Genomic DNA, 21,775 nt, shown 5'->3' on the forward strand with positions numbered 1-21,775 from the left:
CGCATGAGTAAGGGGGGTTAGTCCCCTGAAACGTCACGTGGTATAAGGAGACGGAGAAAACTTGGAGTTCCCCATGTTTCCTAGTTCCTACTAAATAATTTTGCTAAGATGGAATTGATACAATGATGTAAAAAAATTTATAAAAAAAATAAAACTGGATATGTTGTTTATACCCAAGGGATCATGAATAATAATCAGTTGTCTCACTACATTATGGTATTGTGGCTCTTTTGACCTACATTGCTTTTAATAAACTCTTGCCACGAAACAGAAGCCCCCACACAGTACTGTAGTTATGCTCCCTTAGTGCTCCCTCACAGTAAGCATGGCCACTTAGTGCCCCCACAGTTATGCCCCTTAGTGCCCCCCTTACAGTAGTGAAGCATTGTAGTATTAAAAAAAAAGTGATACTCATCTAGCCCCATTCCCTAATGAATGGAGCACATCATGCTTACCTCAGCAGCAAGACACAATGTAGTAAGTCATCATGGCTGTTGAGCTGAGCAGGAGAGCGCAAAGGCTGGATGATCCCGAGCCTGTGCGCACTTCTGCTCAGGTCATCAGGCGCGATAACGTCATTGCATTGAGCCTGCTGCTGAGGGACAGCACTTGCTGGGGAATGATGGAGGATGTAGCTGATGGTTCCCTTCTTCACCATAGCTTTCAGCTGTATCTGTATTTTGACCCCAGCATATTTACTACCATTTACGCCTGGAAGCAGGCATAAATGTTGACGAAAAACTACTCCAGCCATGGTATGGAGTAGGTCTTGTGCCAGGAGCACGGACTGTGGTAGGTGCTCCTAATTTATCAATCTTATGGCAGCATAAGGGGGAATCTAAGACTGGCGGTCTTAGTAAATGACCGCCACTGTGTCCTGAGTCCAAAATAAGATGCATCTGCAATAGAGCTGACCGTGGTATGGTTACACGGACGCCAAATATGCAGTGGGTCAGGGATATGGGTATAGTAGTCTATAGTTTTGTTCGTGACGCCTATTGCAGCGTGCGCAGGGTACTACACAGGGCCCTTTAAGTGTTGCAACTCACGTACCAGGTTAGGGATGCCAGAGTGGAGTAATGTCTCTGTATGGTAGTGGTAATAGTGTCCAACGGTGTCTCCTACCTGGGTACGTCTGGACTCCTGGATCCTGGCTCACATGCAATAAAATGAGTGTGGTGCTAGTAGGAGTAATAGAGGAATTTGCAGCAGTAATTGAGATCCAGACCTTTGGTAAAGTTCAAACTTGTCTTTACTGGTAGTAGCTTTCATCCAAGTAAGGTACAGTATTAGTCTTTGGTCCCAGCAGGTATTGGCAATGTGTGGCAGGAAAATATCTTCTGCTCTATCATGTACCTGGAGCTTTGCAGGAAAAGGACGTCTGCTTGTTAGCTCTGTAATGTGGCAGGAATTTGGCTTCTGCGCTTTTTATCTTCTGATGTCTGGGGACTGACTAGCTGAGGAGGAATATGGATTCTCCTGGGTCTCTGGACGGTACTCACAGCTATTTTCTCAGGGTACGCTTCTTCCTGGAACTGGAGTGGTCTGCTTGCTTTCTTCCAGCTGAGGCTGCAAGGCTCAGGCTAGGGATGATGATCAGTGTCTCAGCCGAGACAAGATCCTGTCTTTGGATCCCTATATCTGGGAGCTCCTAAACGCACAGCCTTCCCCTAGCAGGGGTGGCTGGCACACTAACTCAACTTCCTTCTCTCCCCATGAGGCAGGATATGGAATAATCCACATTGCTCACAGAGAGGGGAGCTGAAGTGGAATGAACTATTCCAGTTTAGAAACACTAAACTGACAATAAGTCCTTGCTGAACACATTGCTGCCACCTGCTGGTGAACATAGAAATTACAGCAATATACATTTACAAGGCTTAGAATGCACATTTGTGAGGATGTGATGTAAAATTACATTAGATGACAAAGTTAATGCCCTTAACAGGTTGTAGCGGTGTAAAAGAGTTTCGTAACACAACTCTGGGGTGTTACACATCCTTAAGAGGTTAATGAGAACTTTTTAACAAATCTCAACCCAAAATGCTTTGTACTGACTTGAGAGTTAATGCATACTGACTTGAGAGTTAATGCATCCTCACCAGTGTCTTAAAAGAGTTGTCCAGTTTAGAAGTGCTATACCCTATTAGGAATTTTTAGTCCATAGAGTCTCCAGTTCACTATCCGTACCGCTTGGCCAGACCAGAGAACAATTACAAAGAGAATCTCTAGCTCTAGAGCAGTGTTCCTCCACTCCAGTTCTCAGGGCCCACCTGCTGGTCATATTTTCAGGATTTTTTGATCATTGAGCAGGTGATATAATTATTGCCAATGCATCAGGATGTACCACAGGTATTCATTCTGTGTGATATTCTCAAATCATGACCAGCAGGTTGTTCCTAAGGACTGGAGTTGAGGAACACTGCTCTCGAGGACCTTCCCTGTCCTGCATTACACAGACTTTATATTCCTAGCCAGCTCTATGTTTTTCTTTAGATCTTAGCTGCACAACCTCGAGCTCAATGCTTTTTCTTCAAATAACTAAGTTTAACAATGTTTATTCTCAGACTTGGTGGCTTACTAGAGGAGATTCAAGGACAAATCCAAAATCAACGAAAGTGGGCTGAATCCCAGCTAGGAAGAACAGCTGATGAGCAGACCCAGCACATACAACAACTCATTAATGCTCTGAGAGACAGGATGGTGAGTAGTATATCACATACCACTCACATTTTTTTCTTTGAAGCAAATATTTGCACTTATTAAAATTATGTATACGGATCATTTAAAATTGTTTATTAGCACAGTCAGGGCTCATGTGCTGGCCCGATCCCTGCTGCAGACTGAAAATTGCGGTCTGCAATGCATGGTCACTGACCGTAGGGGTCCGAATGGGGTCCGCGATGCACATCCGACGGTCCGCACAGCAAAAAAGTAGTGCATTCTCTATTTTATTTGCGGGTGCGGAGACACAGACTGAAAACCCACAGAAGCACTCTGTAGTTCTCCCTTGGGCTTCCGATCCGTGCCTCTGTTCCGTACTGCACCGTATTTCCCGGATTTCGGGCCTCAGAACAGGCATGGCCGGGGCAAAGGAGGTGTGCATGAGCCCTAGACCTTATAGAATTATACTATCGACATGACTAACATATTTCACAGAGCTGTACAGGGCAGCTGGATATGTAGTATACAGGCTACTTTTGTAATGATTTGGGTGATCTATCAACCATCAATGGATTGGGTCTATGGTATAGCTTGGTAGTTGAACATTTATGGGTGTGGTTCACACATAGGGGAAGATTTATCAAGACTGGTCTAAAGTAAAACTGGCTTAGTTGTCCATAGCAACCAATCAGATTCCACCTTGCATTTTCCAAAGGAGCTTTGAAAAATTGAAAGCAGACTCTGATTGGTTGCTAGGGACAACTAAGCCAATTTTCCTTACAACAGTTTTAATAAATCTTCCCTATAGTTTTCTGCCCTTTTGCGGCTTTTTATGCTTTTTGCTGAGAAAACAGGACACACAGCACAAGCTTTTTTTGCTAGTGTCATTTTGAAACACTCCTATTATACAAAGGACATGATAGCACATTGGGGGTGATTTATCAAAACTGGTGTAAAGGAAAACTGGCTTAGTTGCCTATAGCAACCACCCAGATTCCACCTTTCATTTTTCAGAGCTTCTTTGGAAAATTAAAGGTGAAATCTGAGTGGTTGCTATGGGCAACTAAGCCAGTTTTCCTTCACACCAGTTTTGACAAATCTCCGTCAGAGTGCCCAGTTGTGGCAGGCAACTTCCGCATAGGGCTTGGTTTTAAAGGAGTTGTTCACGCCTTAGTAAGGAGGATATTTATTAAATAGGAATATGGAAAGCCAGCCATAGGAAACAATGACATGGTGTTACTTTGTAGTGCCCCCTATCCAAGGTATTGTAGATGTTTATGCAGGGACACCTACAGCACTCATGGGGTACTAATGGATCAGGTAAGTATGATGCCCACCATGGGTCTGGCCACACTAGGGGTCTCCAGTAAAATCCTCCAGAGGTGAACAACCCCTTCAAGTCAGTCCAAGAGTAAACGGTAGCTGATGTCTGTCCCATTAAGGAGATTAGGAAACTGTGGGGGTCATTTATCAAAGATTTACGCCAGTCTTTGATCCCCTGTGTGCTGCTGGAGGATGCACTTTTATTTATGCACATCCTCCGGCAGTCTGTGCACCCAGAGTGAAATCTACACCAGTCCCTGACTAGAGTAGATTTCCAACACAATTTATGACTGGAAACAGGTGTAAATGTTAGTGAATTTGTGGGGCTGATAGCGCCATTCAGATTCAACCTTACATTTTTGGAATCTGGTTGCTATGGGCTAATAAGGCAGTTTTCCTTTGCACCAGTTTTAATGCATCTCCCCCAATATCCCTTAGTAGCAGCGAATACCACATACCTCCCCAGCAGCTCCAAATGGCCATGATCTCATTACAGGTTGTTGAAGGGTTTTCTGGCTCCTAACCTAGTCTCAGGATAGGTCATCAATATCAGCTTGGTGGGGTCTGATACCTTGGACCTCCACTGATTAGCTGTTCCCTTCAAACCCAGCGCCAGGACTACCACATTAAATGTAGCCAGAAACACATTCAAAGTGTAGTGGCCATGTCGCGTTAGTGCAGTTCAGCTTACACTCATACTGCAGAGCTGCAAAAAATAAGGGCTAATGTAGAAAAAAAATTGATGTCATAAAATAGACCCACCAACAGATTGACCTACTATTGTCCCGCACTCATATGATATTATGAGTACGGGACAATAGCCCCGCAGGCGCCCTGATGCGCACAGCGCACGATGGCGCCCTGATGCGCTCCCATGCGCATGTTGTATGCCGCTCCGGGACATATGGCCCGCTCACGGACCGTATGTCTCGGAGGGCATACGGTCATGTGCATGAGCCCTAAGGGTGCTGCCACACATTCATGTTTTTTTTATGCAATTTTTGAAGTCAAAACCAAAAGTGGATTGGAAAATAATAGAGAAGTAGTGTCTATTTTTTTTTATAGTTTCTGTCCTTTTATGGTCCACACCAGATTTTTGCTTCAAATACTTCATAAAAAAACCTGAACGTGTGGCAGCACTCTCATGCCTTATTCATACAGTCAGTGTTCGGTCAGTGATTTCCATCAGTGATTTTGAGCCAAAACCAGGTGCGGCTCTAAACACAAAACAGGAGCAGATCTTTCCCTTATACTTGATCTCTGTGGAGACTTCACCCCCTATTTCCATCTCATCCACCATGACGGCCACAAGTGAGAGATAACCCTTGACCTCTGTGGGGCAGGAAATAGACAGAGAGAGGTTAAATTGCCCCCACCCCTTCTCACCCTCAGTGTTTTTCCTGTCCCTATGGGATCAGCAGGCAGAGATTGGCCTCCATGTGGGAGGTGAAGATTTTTAATTTTTTACCTTCATCTTCCCCCGCTGCTCTCCCGTGGCAGGGGCTAGGGCTGGGCACTGGGGGAAACATGGACGCTTGCTCCGGCTCATGCTGGGGTCTGCGCTTCCATTTCAGTTTGGGTGTCCCTTCCACTCCATGTAGGAAGCAGACCTCCGACTGCCGTGGTCTCATGGGGTGCTTGCTCTGGCTCATGCTGGGGCCTGCGCTGCATCCTTATCGCGACACGGCTTCCACAGCATTCAGGAAGCAGACTGTGGATGCCGGTAGTCACGTGGGACGTGCGCGTGCTGTGTGGCACGTGTGTCATTCACACCAGCAATTCTGAATGGGGGAGGCGGAGCTACGGCACACAAGGATGACATCCGACGCCGGCAAAGTTAAAAGTGGTGCTCATGCAGCTCTGAAACAGCATCACCACCACTATGTAAACACTGGAAGCTCCAGCATCCTGTCAGGAGAGCACTGATCCCTCTCCGGCTGCACCTCCCGTGAGTTCCCCTATGGGGAGTATGGTCTTATTAATTTTATATTGTGTATTTATGATTTACTATAAGATATTTGGTTGCTCTTCTCTGTTCCTTAGGGAGCTAGAGAAACAAAGTCTAAATCCAGACCTCTAAAGTGTGCTACTTGTGCCAAGAAACTTCCGGATAACTACAAAAAGAAATTATGTAAAGTCTGCATATCGGACGTACTGAAGGAAGAGCAACCATCTATCTTTTCTGAGATGAAAGCTTTTATCCAGGAGGAGATCAAATCTTCCATGGCCTCGCTCAGAGCCCCTAGTCCCATCCCGCCACCTAAGAGACCTAAATTATCAGTTCAATCCTCCTCTGAGCCAGAGGACATTGACGAGGATGCCTCTAACTCCAGATGAGGTTTTGAGGAAGATCTTATGTCTGAGGGCAAAATTGTTGAAGATGACAAGAAATACTTCTTCTCTGATGTGATGGAAGAGTTACTTAAAGCCATGAGGTCCACTATGGGTATAAAGGATACTCCCAAACCAAGTACGGTACAGGCCGAAATATTTGGGGATTACGAGCTAAAAAATCTAAAGTATTTCCCATCAATGAAAACATTATGGATATGATCCTAGATGAGTGGATCGAACCTGAAAAGAGACTAGGGGTATCAAAGGAATTCAGGAATAGATTAAGATTTGATCCAGCCAAATGTAAGATATTTGATGAGATCCCCAAAATCGACAGGTAGCGAAGGTAGTTAAGAAGACGGCCTTACTGTTTGAAGATTCTTCACAGTTAAGTGATCCGATGGAATGCAAAGCAGACTCCCTCCCAAGAAAAGCTTGGGAAGCAGCGATGTTTGGCGTCAAGACTAATATTGCAGCCACATCTGTAGCCATCTGGTTATCAGAATTAGATGAACATTTAAAAAATAAAACTCCCAGGGAAGACATTATAAATTCTATCCCACTATTAAAATCCGCAACTGCTTTCTTGGCTGACGCATTGGCTGAGACGCAGCTTTGTCTAACGCAGCTAGAAGAGCCTTGTGGATGAAAGCCTGGTCGGGGGACAAGGCCTCTAAGGCCAAATTATGTTCAATTGCCTTCTCAGGTGAATTTGTATTTGGGCCAGTGTTAGCTAAAATACTGGAAAAAGCTGCGAATAAAAAAAAAAGGGGTTTCCGGAAGAAAAAGAAACTAGAAAGAGACCCTTTCGTCCATTTTCTTCCAAGTCTAGACCCTATAGAGGGAAGGGTAAGACAGGTCGTTGGAGCTACAGTAAGGGAGGCAAAGGTAGGGGGGTCATCCTAAATCACTAAAACAAGCAGGAAAACAAACAATAACGCCAGAGTTGGAAGAAGGTTGAAGAATTTTCTAGAAAGATGGGAACTAATCACATCAAATCCCTGGGCACTAAAAATCTTAGCACAGGTATACAAGATAGAATTTTATTCAGCCCCTCCAGAGAAATTCATAATTACAACCCACAACAAGGGAATTCAAGAAAAGATCTGTCAGGGAGTTCAGGACCTAACCAGATCAGGAGTCATAATAAAAGTAACACATACCGAAGTAGGACAGGGGTTTTACTCAAGACTTTTCTTAGTCAAAAAACCTGACAATTCTTACCGCACAATAATAAATCTAAAACCCTTAAACAGGTTAATCGTGTACAGGAAGTTCAAGATGGAATCAGTTGCCTCTACCATTCCCCTGATTCCAGAGGGCGCCTTTTTGGCGTCGATAGATTTCAAAGACTCCTTCTGTCATATTCCAATCCATCAGGCCTCTCAAAAGTACTTAAGGTTTGCGGTAAGAGATCCCAGGGGTTCCCTCTACCATTTTCAGTATGTGGCACTCCCATTCGGCATTTCATCAGCCCCAAGAACCTTCACCAAGCTGGTGGTGGAAATGGTGGCGTTTCTATGGGAAAAAGGATCAAATATCATCCCCTATCTGGACGAATTTCTAATAATTGGAGGTTCAACAGAAGAAACCTCCAGGGTAATAAGAGATTTCATGGACACCCTTTCAGAGCTGGGTTGGTTGATAAATCTAAAGAAATCTACACTCGCCCCATCCACAAGAATAAGGTTTCTGGGCGTAGAGTTAGATTCTCTATATCAGAAGATTTATCTACCACAAGACAAGATAAGATCCCTCAAACACAAAGTAACAAAGTTCCAAAACTCTCACAGATGCTCCATCCGGAAGGCGATGAGCCTACTGGGTACTCTAACATCTTCCATTGTTCAGTTCCATGGAGTCAGGCCCACACCAGAACCTTGCAAAATTGGATACTGAAAAACTGGAACAAGAAACAATCATCCCTGGACAGGATAATCAGCATCCCACCGATAGTTAAAATAGACCTGAACTGGTGGAAAAACGAAGAAAAACTTCTTCAGGGCATAGACTGGCTCAGGATACCATAAGTCCAAATAGTGACCGACGCCAGCGCTTCGGGTTGGGGCGCAAAGATAGGAAGTTATTACATCCAGGGGGACTGGCCAGTTATTATAAGGAACAGGTCTTCAAATTACAGAGAACTGTACGCAGTCCTCATGGCTCTTACAACAGGCCTCTACCAAATAAAAAACAGACACCTGAAAATTCTTTCAGACAATATCACAGCAGTCGCATACCTAAAACAACAGGGCGGCACAAGATCCAGTCCTCTGGCAGAGGTAGTAAGAAAAATATTCTCTTGGGTAGAGTCAAACGTTCTCTCCTTAACGTTGGTTCACCTAAAGGGATCAGAAAATCTAGAGTCGGACTTCCTAAGTCGACAAACCTTACATCCAGGAGAATGGACTTTAAGCAGAATTTTTTTTCAGGAAATCTCTTCCAGATGGGGACTACCACAGATAGACCTGTTTGCGTCCAGAAAGAATGCCCAGGTCTCCTCAGTTTTGCTCTTTAGACCCCAGGGACAAACCATGGGCAGTAGACACCCTGTCAATAAGATGGACATGCAACCTTGTTTATGCATTTCCACCTTTTCCTGTGATCCCCAGAGTAATACAGAAAATCCAGAGGGAACCAACAACAGTAATCCTAATAGCTCCTCACTGACCGAAAAGAAGCTGGTTCTCGACTCTGAAACGAATGGTACTGGAAGAACCATGTAGAATACCCTTCCAGGAGGATATTCTTTCTCAGGGACCAATACAACATCCAAAACCACAGATTTACAATTGGTGATGGACCATGTGATTGGAGCATGTGATCTGACGTCACCAAAGGTCCTTTAGCCCACAGCTCATCATTAAAGAAGTAAAGTAGAGACCGGGAACTACGCGAACAAGAGGAGAAGGTGAGTTAATTATTTTTTTTTTTTTTTTAACCCTCAATTGATCACCTACTAAGCATTCTGTATTCAGAATGCTATTATTTTCCCTTATAACCATGTTATAAGGGAAAATAATGACATCTACACAACACCTAACCCAAGCCCGAACTTCTGTGAAGAAGTTCGGGTTTGGGTACCAAACATGCGTGATTTTTCTCACGCGAGTGCAAAACGCATTACAATGTTTTGCACTCGCGCGGAAAAATCGCGGGTGTTCCCGCAACGCACCCGCACATTTTCCCGCAACGCCCGTGTGAAAGAGGCCTTAGAAATGCTGCACTTTGAGAATGATGCAAGCTATAATTAGGCAAGCTAATACTATGTTGCTATATATATATACACACACACTGCCACAAAAACTCCTCACCCAACAACAAATGTAACACCTTAATGGCCCTATGCTCATTTGCAATCAGACAATAGCAAAAACCTGTCCAACAAATTTCTTACCTGTTTTGAAGCAAAGTGTCTGAGTAGCCACCAAAAACACAGCTGAAGTTCTGCTACAGTGGAAAGCTCTAAGTTAGTCTCTTGAATATCTCTAGTGCACTTTGAAATGCTGCACTTTGAGAATGATGCAAGCTATAATTGCAGAAGGACCTGCACTGACGTCATCGCGCTCACTACTTGGTGAGCACGGTGACGTCAGCACAGGTCCTGCTGAATGAAGATAGAAGGTCTTTTTGCAGGTCCTGCAAGAAGAAGAAAGAAGACGATAACGGCTGCGCGATCAAGTGGATGAGGTGACTAATTTTTTTATTATTTTTTTAACCCTCAATGGACATTTTACTTAGCAAATAATAGCAAGAATGCTATTATTTTCCATTATAACCATGTTATAACGGAAAATAATAAAGTAAATGGACTTTAATGGGGTCCCGGGGCTCATCCCAATTTATTAACATCATCTTCATAGCAACCATCCGTGAAAATCGCATTGTATTTACACTTGCTTGCGGATGCAATGCGATTTTCACGCAGCCCCATTCACTTCTATGAGGACTGTGTTGCTTGAAAAACATAGAATATAGAACATGCTGAGATTTTCACGCAACGCACAAGTGATGCGTGAAAAACATCGCTCATGTACACAACACCATTGAAATGAATGGGTTGGGATTCAGTGCGGGTGAAATGCGTTCACGTCACGCTTTGCACCCGCGTGGAAAACTCGCCCGTGTGAAAGTGGCCTTAGGCTGTGTTCAGATGAACAATGTTAAACTCCATGTTCTGGCCAGTAAACACAGATGTATTTTTACATGGATCGTACATGGATGGCATCGGCTTGCTGTCCGTTTTTTGTTGCAGCCCTAGTCACTATAGTGAATTAGTCTTACAGAAAAATCTGAGCTGGAAGGTGCATACTGTAATTTTCTCTGCGATGGTCAGTGTGGAAAACCATTCCATGTGAATTGTCCCATTGACCTGGGTAAGTGTTCAGTCCAGATGCTGTCCATTCTACAGTTGGAAAGCACCCGGATGGAAAAATTCTTTGTCTGGCCTCCTAATATAACAGGGCCTTGATGCAAGCGTTACCTTTGCACCCCATATAGCTCTGCTGCTGTGGTTGTTTTTAGCAACAACATGCCAGGATCATATCAGAGTACAGGGGCGGACTGGGAACTTAAAGTGGTCCTGGAAACCTAAAAGTGGCCCCATGTTGTTGGTGAGTCCAAATTAACAGAAGGCGGGGCAACACAAGCAAGCAAGGAAAACAATACTGTAGTGCAGCACAACATACCTCCCCTGCAGAACCAAATACCACAGTGCATAACAAAATTTCACCCCAGCAGAACCAAATACCACAGTGCATCACAAAATACCACCACTGTCGCAGTGATACAGTTGAATTCAGAAGGGCACCTGCCCGGTGCCAGGTGCATAAGAACCTGATGCTTCTGCATTAATTAATGTTGAGAGCATCAGATCATAATGTACCTTTCCCTACTGGGGTTATCTCTACAACAAGTGGTTGAGGAGCCAACCCGGAGGGAGGCCATTTTGGATTTGGTATTCACAAATGGGGATTCGGTATATGATGTCATTGTAGGCGAAACCTTGGGATCTAGTGATCACCAGTCAGTGTGGTTTAATATAAGAACTGTGAAAGAGTCCCACCACACAAAAACAAAAGTTTTAGATTTTAGAAAAACTGACTTTTCAAAAATGAAATTAGTCATAAATGAGTCCTTATCAGACTGGAACGGATTACATGGAGTCCAGGAGAAATGGGACTACTTAAAAGGTGCATTATTGAAGGCAACAGAAAATTGCATTAGACTTGTCAGTAAAAGCAAAAAAAGGAAGAGACCACTGTGGTACTCAGCAGAAGTGGCCCAAATCATTAAAAATAAAAAGCTAGCATTTTGTAATTATAAAAAAAAAACAGAGCAATGAAGATAAGGAAATCTACAAGATTAGGCAGAAAGAGGCCAAGCAAGTTATAAGAACTTCTAAAGCGCAGGCAGAAGAAAAACTAGCTCAGTCTATGAAAAAAAGGGATAAGACATTCTTCAGATATATAAATGAAAAAAGGAAATTAAAACAAGGAATAACTTAATTAAAAACAAAGGACGGAAGGTATGTAGAAGAGAATAAAGGGCTAGCCGACTGCCTTAATGAATACTTCTGTTCAGTTTTTACAAAAGAAAAAGAAGGAGAAGGACCTCCACTAGAAAGGATGACTAATAAATCGTTTGATGCATGTGTCTTTACAGAGGAAGATGTTCTAAGTTTGCTGTCTAAAGTGAAGACAAATAAGTCACAGGGGCCTGATGAGATACACCCAAAATTATTAAAAGAGCTTAGTGGTGAGCTGGCAAAACCATTAACAGATTTATTTAACCAATCATTAGTAACAGGAGTCGTCCCGGAAGATTGGAAATTGGCAAATGTCGTGCCCATTCACAAGAAAGGTAGTAGGGAGGAATCGAGCAACTATAGACCAGTGAGTCTGACATCAATAGCAGGCAAATTAATGGAAACCCTATTAAAGGATAGGATTGTGGAACATCTAAAATCCCATGGATTGCAAGATGAAAAACAACATGAGTTTACTTCAGGGAGATCATGTCAAACAAATCTTATAGATTTTTTTTGACTGGGTGACTAAAATAATAGACCGTGGAGGTGCAGTAGACATCGCATATCTAGATTTTAGTAAGGCTTTTGACACTGTCCCACATAGAAGACTTATCAATAAACTGCAGTCATTGAGCATGGACTCCCATATTGTTGAGTGGATTAGGCAGTGGCTGAGTGACAGACAGCAGAGGGTTGTAGTCAATGGAGAACATTCAAAACAAGGTCATGTTACCAGTGGGGTTCCACAGGGATCTGTACTGGGACCAATTTTGTTTAATATCTTCATAAGTGATATTGCAAAAGGCCTCGATGGTAAGGTTTGTCTTTTTGCTGATGACACAAAGATATGTAACAGGGTTGATGTTCCTGGAGGGAAACACCAAATGGAAAAGGATTTAGGAAAACTAGAAGAATGGTCAGAACTCTGGCAACTGAAATTTAATGTGGATAAGTGCAAGATAATGCACCTGGGGCGTAAAAACCCAAGGGCAGAATATAGAATATTTGACACAGTTCTGACCTCAGTATCTGAGGAAAGGGATTTAGGAGTAATTATTTCAGAAGACTTAAAGGTGGGAAGACAATGTAATAGGGCAGCACGAAATGCCAGCAGAATGCTTGGATGTATAGGGAGAGGTATAAGCAGTAGAAAGAGTGAAGTGCTTATGCCGCTGTACAGAACACTGGTGAGACCTCACTTGGAGTATTGTGCACAGTACTGGAGGCCAAATCTCCAGAAGGATATAGATACTCTCGAGAGAGTTCAGAGAAGAGCTACTAAACTAGTACATGGATTGCAGGATAAAACTTACCAGGAAAGGTTAAAGGACCTTAATATGTATAGCTTGGAAGAAAGAAGAGACAGAGGGGATATGATGGAAACTTTTAAATACATAAAGGGAATCAACTCGGTAAAGGAGGAGAGCATATTTAAAAGAAGAAAAACTACCACAAGAGGACACAGTTTTAAATTAGAGGGGCATAGGTTTAAAAGTAATATAAGGAAGTATTACTTTACTGAGAGAGTAGTGGATGCATGGAATAGCCTTCCTGCAGAAGTGGTAGCTGCAAATACAGTGAAGGAGTTTAAGCATGCATGGGATAGGCATAAGGCTATCCTTCATTTAAGATAGGGCCAGGGACTATTAATAGGATTCAGATATATTGGGCAGACTAGATGGGCCAAATGGTTCTTATCTGCCGACACATTCTATGTTTCTATGTTTCTGACTGGCGGCCGTGAGGCAATAGCCCAACAGGAAACTTCCCTGCAGAGTCTATGGCCAGTCTGCCTCTGTCAGGGTATTATGTACAGTGGTCAGTGGCCTGAGGAAGAGCGGTTCTGTGCGAAACGGCCGTCGCCGCCAACATGTGTGGGATTGATGCATACTGCCCCTGCTTGCCATTTTAGATGTTTTTGTAACACAATAAAGGACTGCCTATCTGAATACAACATTGGTGAGTGTCGCTCTTTGCATCTCTTTCTGTTATGAACTTATGTAATTTACTTTGAGTGCTTGTGCACCGCTAGAATGTTGGTACTTTGAAGACGATGCGGTCGGTGATTATGGTGTTTGAGTAAGACCGCAGTTACAGCTGTGCCACCTTTTTCTCTATATTGGGACATTATGTACAGATGTGTCCTTCCTTAGCTTTTCTCTTGCGCTAAGATATCCTGAGATGAGTCGCGTAGGATGACCAGTAACAAATATATATATATTTTTTCAAATCTGGTCATCTTGTGCTAATCATTCCTGGATATCGTAGACCAAGAGAAAAGCTAATCTGTTTGAATATTGCGTTTTTTCTCTGTTCTGTAGTTACCATTACTGTATTCCATTTGAAAGAAGCAACTTGTCCTCAGTGGATAATAGGGTTATGTTTTCATAGGACACAACAGAAAAGAGACTACAGGAGAATGTACATCACCTGACTCTGAAAGTAGACAACACCAACCACACACTAAGACTGGAAGCCAAGTTCAGCAAGCTGAAGCACGCAGAGGACAAAATGGCTGCCAGAATCTCAAAATTTGAAAGCCAAATCTGGGATGAGATTGAGAATATGAAAAGTGAATATAGAGCAGGCAAGTCATTGTCCTTTGTCTTGTATAACTGTTTCCAGCTCAGTCATGATCCACGACAACATTTTACAGACACGGTGGGGAAGAAAGGACATTATCATTTAATTTAAAAAAAAATCCACCCAGGTTTATGGGAATAATTTAAATGAGTGCGTGAAAAATGCATTCCATCCGCAAGCAAGTGCAGGTGCGATGCGTTTTTCACTGATGGTTGCTAAGAGATGTCATTTGTAAACCTTCAGTTTTTTATCACGTTTTTCACTGAAGCCCCATTCACTTCTATGGGGCTAGGGCTGCATGAAAAATGCAGAATATAGAACATGCTGCATTTTTCACGCAACGCAGAATTGATGAGTGAAAAAAACGCTCATGTACACAGACCCATTGAAATAAATAGGTCAGGATTCAGTGTGGGTGCTATGCGCTCATGTCACGCATTGCACCCGCACGGAAAACTCGCTCGTGTGAAAGGGGCCTAAGTGTTCCGAATATCTAATTATTATATAGATGACCTTTAGATTAACCTGCTATGCACTCTGTTAGCACCTAGTTACGGTAAATACCATAGGTAATGTATTAATTCCCACAAGTTAGTACAAAAAAACTAGTCTTCATACACTCATCATAAATATTTAAAAAAACTCCCATCCCACCTGCTGATCCCAAAAAAGAAAAACGGCACCTCAATACTCTAGTTTTGTATTGAACCCAACCCCCTATGCGTTTTGCCATGTCCACTCCTTGTTTTTTTTATTTCTAGTAAATTTTCTCAAAGTTTACCACAATCTTATTTACTAGTTTTTTTTGTGTACAGTCGTGGCCAAAAGTTTTGAGAATTACATAAATATTGGAAATCGGAAAAGTTGCTTCTTAAGTTTTTATAATAGCAATTTGCATATACTCCAGAATGTTATGAAGAGTGATCAGATGAATTGCATAGTCCTTCTTTGCCATGAAGATAAACTTAATCCCAAAAAAACCTTTCCACTGCATTTCATTGCTGTCATTAAAGGACCTGCTGAGATCATTTCAGTAATCGTCTTGTTAACTCAGGTGAGAATGTTGATGAGCACAAGGCTGGAGATCATTATGTCAGGCTGATTGGGTTAAAATGGCAGACTTGACATGTTAAAAGGAGGGTGATGCTTGAAATCATTGTTCTTCCATTGTTAACCATGGTGACCTGCAAAGAAACACGTGCAGCCATCATTGCGTTGCATAAAAATGGCTTCACAGGCAAGGATATTGTGGATACTAAGATTGCACCTCAATCAACAATTTATAGGATCATCAAGAACTTCAAGGAAAGAGGTTCAATTCTTGTTAAGAAGGCTTCAGGGCGTCCAAGAAAGTACAGCAAGCGCCAGGATCGTCTCCTAAAGAGGATTCAGCTGCGGGATCGGAGTGCCACCAGTGCAGAGCTTGCTCAGGAATGGCAGCAGGCAGGTGTGAGCGCATCTGCACGCACAGTGAGGCCAAGACTTTTGGAAGATGGCCTGGTGTCAAGAAGGGCAGCAAAGAAGCCACTTCTCTCCCAAAAAAACATCAGGGACAGATTGATCTTCTGCAGAAAGTTTGGTGAATGGACTGCTGAGGAGTGTGGCAAAGTCATATTCTCTGATGAAGCCTCTTTCCGATTGTTTGGGGCATCTGGAAAAAGGCTTGTCCGGAGAAGAAAAGGTGAGCGCTACCATCAGTCCTGTGTCATGCCAACACTAAAGCATCCTGAGACCATTCATGTGTGGGGTTGCTTCCCATCCAAGGGAGTGGGCTCACTCACAATTTTGCCCAAAAACACAGCCATGAATAAAGAATGGCACCAAAACACCCTCCAACAGCAACTTCTTCCAACAATCCAACAACAGTTTGGTGACGAACAATGCATTTTCCAGCACGATGGAGCACCGTGCCATAAGGCAAAAGTAATAACAAAGTGGCTCGGGGACCAAAACGTTGACATTTTGGGTCCATGGCCTGGAAACTCCCCAGATCTTAATCCCATTGAGAACTTGTGGTCAATCCTCAAGAGGCGGGTGGACAAACAAAAAACCACTAATTCTGACAAACTCCAAAAAGTGATTATGAAAGAATGGGTTGCTATCAGTCAGGAATTGGCCCAGAAGTTGATTGAGAGCATGCCCAGTCGAATTGCAGAGGTCCTGAAAAAGAAGGGCCAACACTGCAAATACTGACTCTTTGCATAAATGTCATGTAATTGTCGATAAAAGCCTTTGAAACGTATGAAGTGCGTGTAATTATATTTCACTACATCACAGAAACAACTGAAACTAAGATCTAAAAGCAGTTTAGCAGCAAACTTTGTGAAAACAAATATTTGTGTCATTCTCAAAACTTTTGGCCACGACTGTATAATATTAAATTGCATGAGATGATTTGCAGGTATTTTAGTGATATAGATACAATGCAGCTGATAATGTATACATGGAACTTTATCCCCTTCTCAAGTGTCTACCATAGACCTCTTGGCATGTGGAGCTACCAAGGTACAGATATATGGGTTAAGATTTTGTGGGTTTCAAGTTCAGGTTCTTAACTAGTATATAAAATAAATAAATCAGTATTTATTCTGTCCCGACAACTCTAAGAAGTTATTTAGCACAATCCAGATAACGTCAAGGGTGTCAAATTTGTTATCAATGATCAGGATCTTTGACTCCCAATATTGATGATACAATGATAAATTACAGAATGGTGTAGTTGTTCTGAGGATTACGTACAGGGAGTGCAGAATTATTAGGCAAGTTGTATTTTTGAGGATTAATTTTATTATTGAACAACAACCATGTTCTCAATGAACCCAAAAAACTCATTAATATCAAAGCTGAATATTTTTGGAAGTAGTTTTTAGTTTGTTTTTAGTTTTAGCTATTTTAGGGGGATATCTGTGTGTGCAGGTGACTATTACTGTGCATAATTATTAGGCAACTTAACAAAAAACAAATATATACCCATTTCAATTATTTATTTTTACCAGTGAAACCAATATAACATCTCAACATTCACAAATATACATTTCTGACATTCAAAAACAAAACAAAAACAAATCAGTGACCAATATAGCCACCTTTCTTTGCAAGGACACTCAAAAGCCTGCCATCCATGGATTCTATCAGTGTTTTGATCTGCTCACCATCAACATTGCGTGCAGCAGCAACCACAGCCTCCCAGACACTGTACAGAGAGGTGTACTGTTTTCCCTCCTTGTAAATCTCACATTTGATGATGGACCACAGGTTCTCAATGGGGTTCAGATCAGGTGAACAAGGAGGCCATGTCATTAGATTTTCTTCTTTTATACCCTTTCTTGCCAGCCACGCTGTGGAGTACTTGGACGCGTGTGATGGAGCATTGTCCTGCATGAAAATCATGTTTTTCTTGAAGGATGCAGACTTCTTCCTGTACCACTGCTTGAAGAAGGTGTCTTCCAGAAACTGGCAGTAGGACTGGGAGTTGAGCTTGACTCCATCCTCAACCCGAAAAGGCCCCACAAGCTCATCTTTGATGATACCAGCCCAAACCAGTACTCCACCTCCACCTTGCTGGCGTCTGAGTCGGACTGGAGCTCTCTGCCCTTTACCAATCCAGCCACGGGCCCATCCATCTGGCCCATCAAGACTCACTCTCATTTCATCAGTCCATAAAAAGTTAGAAAAATCAGTCTTGAGATATTTCTTGGCCCAGTCTTGACGTTTCAGCTTGTGTGTCTTGTTCAGTGGTGGTCGTCTTTCAGCCTTTCTTACCTTGGCCATGTCTCTGAGTATTGCACACCTTGTGCTTTTGGGCACTCCAGTGATGTTGCAGCTCTGAAATATGGCCAAACTGGTGGCAAGTGGCATCTTGGCAGCTGCACGCTTGACTTTTCTCAGTTCATGGGCAGTTATTTTGCGCCTTGGTTTTTCCACACGCTTCTTGCGACCCTGTTGACTATTTTGAATGAAACGCTTGATTGTTCGATGATCACGCTTCAGAAGCTTTGCAATTTTAAGAGTGCTGCATCCCTCTGCAAGATATCTCACTATTTTTGACTTTTCTGAGCCTGTCAAGTCCTTCTTTTGACCCATTTTGCCAAAGGAAAGGAAGTTGCCTAATAATTATGCACACCTGATATAGGGTGTTGATGTCATTAGACCACACCCCTTCTCATTACAGAGATGCACATCACCTAATATGCTTAATTGGTAGTAGGCTTTCGAGCCTATACAGCTTGGAGTAAGACAACATGCATAAAGAGGATGATGTGGTCAAAATACTCATTTGCCTAATAATTCTGCACTCCCTGTACATTTTAGGGCTCATTTAGATGACCGTATCAGTTTTGCGGTCCACAAATTGCGAATACGCAAAACACGGGTAATGGCTGTGTGCATTCTGCATTTTGCAGAACGGAAAGTTCAGCCCTATGATACAAATGCTTATTTTTGTTAGCAATTGCGGACAAGAATAGGACATGTTCTGTCTTTATGCGGTTCAACAGAACGGAAGTGGACAGCCCGCCGTGTGCTGTCCATATCTTTTTCGGCCCCATTGAAAGGAATGAATGGATGGGGACACAAATATATGGTCATCTGAATGAGCACTTAACCTCATCCTAACAGCTTCACGGAAATATACGGCAGCTTGCAGAGCTAATTTGCATACCCGCAGTATATGGTCTCCCAGTGATCGCAGGGTTACTGCTTTAGGTGGGGCAGGTATGACTTTAACAGCCACTGGCCCAGGTGCCAACATTGGGACCTGATTGGGTCAGGTACTTTTAACTCCTTCCTGACCATACCTGTAAATTAACAAGCTAATGGCATGGTCGCTGTGCTTACAGCAGCCTAAATGACATGGCAAGATTGGGCTGTGATATTGACAGCCTGATGCTGTACCCTCCAACATGGAACTGAAATAATCAGTTCCCTGACTCACAAAACCCCTGAAAACAGAACTTGTATTGACCACTATGGGGGAGATTTATCAACACCGCTGTTGATATCCCCATGCGCTACAGGAGGATGGGCTTAATTTATGCTCATCATCCGGTAGTGAAATCTATGCCCGTTTGTAGCTGGCATAATTTCAGTCATAATTTACACTAGAAAACTGGAAGAAATAATGATAATGTGCGTGGCCATTGGCCCCTCACCCATTTTAGAAAATGACGAGGGTGGAGAAGAAACGCCAATTGTGACTAAATTAGCTTGTAATGGCGTTTACAAAGTTTAAAGCGGTTTGTGATGTTTTTACGCTAGTTTGTGACAAAGGGGCATAGTAAATGACCCCTTATGATTCTGAATGTGGAAGCTCTGCTTGGGAAGCTGTGATATCTGTAATTAAGCTTGCAGAGTAGATGTGATCTGCACGTACCTAGCAGTGATCTATGGACTGTTGCCATTAGATCACTGTGATTAGTGATTTGTGTTTGGGGACAGCAGGGAACACATAGATAATGTGTGTCTTGCTAACCTGCACCCCCATAGTAAAAAATTATAAATACAGTAAAATGCAGAAAAGTTCATATTAGAGAATAAAATAAATAAAACGTGAAAAAAATTAAAAGTTAAAAAATAAAGCACCTCGCCCCAAAAAGGTGCACACCTCCCCTTTACTTAAAATATTCTGTAATTGGAACATTATCATCCTTGTAAATAGGTTGCGTCGAAAAGTAAGGGAGGGAGATCCATGTAAAGCTTAAAGGGGTTATCCGGGCAACAGATATTGATGACCTATCCTCAGGATAGGCCATCAATACCAGATTGGTAGGGGTCTGACTTCTGGAATCCCAGCTGTTTGAAGGTGCGGCGGTGCTTTATTGTTTACCTGCGCGCTGTGTCCATTGTAGCAGTGGTGTAGTGGAATTACATCTTCCTCTTCCATCATCAATATCTGTAGCTCAGGTAACCACTTTACACAGGGTTTTTGGCACTTTGACGTCATACGTTACCCACCATACACATATTTGATATCACAGGATTCATTTTTGGGGTAAATACTCTTTCTGAAGTGTTTAACAACAACATTTAAACATACACTCAAATACATGTGTAAAATATTATTTTTTCTGTTGCTGAACATTAGTCCCTAATCAAGACCTACAAAATTAATATCCACTCCAATTTGAAATAATAACAAAGCTCCAAGTGTCCTGCAAAAAAAAGAATTTGACCTTTTAGAATGCAGCATTCCAAAGGGCTACGTTTTACTCATTTTTCTCATTTCTTTTTAATTGAACACCAAACCTGTAAGACATAGAAAATAATTTTTAATGGAGAGTAAGATATTAACACTTTAACGCAAAATGTTGTAAATGTACATCATCAGTGAGGTATACTGGCCACAGAATGGCATATTTCATTTTGATTGTGTGTGTCCAGAATCTGCGCCCAAGCAATCATCGAGGGAATCTAGCTGTAACTGACGACACATCATGGTCCATAACCAGTTTCTGCTTCCTGGTTCCTCTTGGCATGCAAGAAATACCCACTCAGCCGATCACTAGTCGCAGCAGTGACCTGCCTTGGCCAGTCATTGACTCAGTAGGCATCTCCTGTGTGTGAGAGGGAACAGGAAGCAGGGACTGTCAAGCATTTGGAATCAGTAAGATGAGTATTGGTTTATTTTATACTATTGTCAAACAACTCCTTTAATGGTGGAATTGATGTTATTTTTATGTTTGGTTTCGGTAACAGGTTTCCAGGCTATACAGGAGTCTCTGAATTCTCTTCAACAAATCCAAGAGACAAAAGTGAAACTAGAAGGTAGAAAATTCCAGAAAGACATAAAGCAAATACGACGGAAAATTGTGGAACTGAAAGATATATAAGATGCTCTTGGCAATGGTCCTGATGCAGTTCCTACTTGATGTGCAACGTTCGTCTCAGCTTAGTATTTATCCCTTTAAAAAATTACAGAAATTCCTGGCAGTGTTACGAGTTCATTAGTGGAATGTAATGAATGCCTGCACCAGAATCTAGAAGATATAAGACAATAAGGAATAACTGTAAGGATTGAATGATTATAGAGTAAATATTTAAAGAAGCAGCAAACATAAACAGCATGACTTTGTTTTAGTTTATAGAAAGAAGCCCCAGGCATAGGTCCACCTTTACAGGCCCATAATTCAGAAGCCACATTTAAGGGAATGTGCCATCAGAATGATCTATTGTTTAAATCACGTTTTTATGTTAAACACAGTTTAAAGAATATTTGATGTTATTATTAATTTTCCAGGTCACTATATTAATAAGAAAAATCCAGCAATTTTTGCATTGGCCACTAACAGTGGATTTAGACGGCTAGATAATCAGGCACGAACGTTCTTGCAAATGCTAATTCCC

The 21,775-nt window shown here is 42.3% G+C and overlaps 1 protein-coding gene across 1 annotated transcript in view; it reads left to right on the forward strand.

Moving 5' to 3' along the window:
• FAM81B (family with sequence similarity 81 member B) overlaps positions 1-21,447 on the forward strand; it is a 90,060-nt gene extending 68,613 nt beyond the window's left edge. Inside the window, exons 7-9 of the mRNA XM_040420198.1 lie at positions 2,568-2,703; positions 14,243-14,438; positions 21,128-21,447. Coding sequence (XP_040276132.1) covers positions 2,568-2,703; positions 14,243-14,438; positions 21,128-21,261 — 466 coding nt within the window. The 3' untranslated portion in view covers positions 21,262-21,447. The remainder of the gene's footprint in view (positions 1-2,567; positions 2,704-14,242; positions 14,439-21,127) is intronic.
• Positions 21,448-21,775: the final 328 nt, after the last annotated feature.

This window comes from Bufo bufo, chromosome 2, assembly GCF_905171765.1.
Source record: "Bufo bufo chromosome 2, aBufBuf1.1, whole genome shotgun sequence".
Taxonomy (NCBI): Eukaryota; Metazoa; Chordata; class Amphibia; order Anura; family Bufonidae; genus Bufo; species Bufo bufo.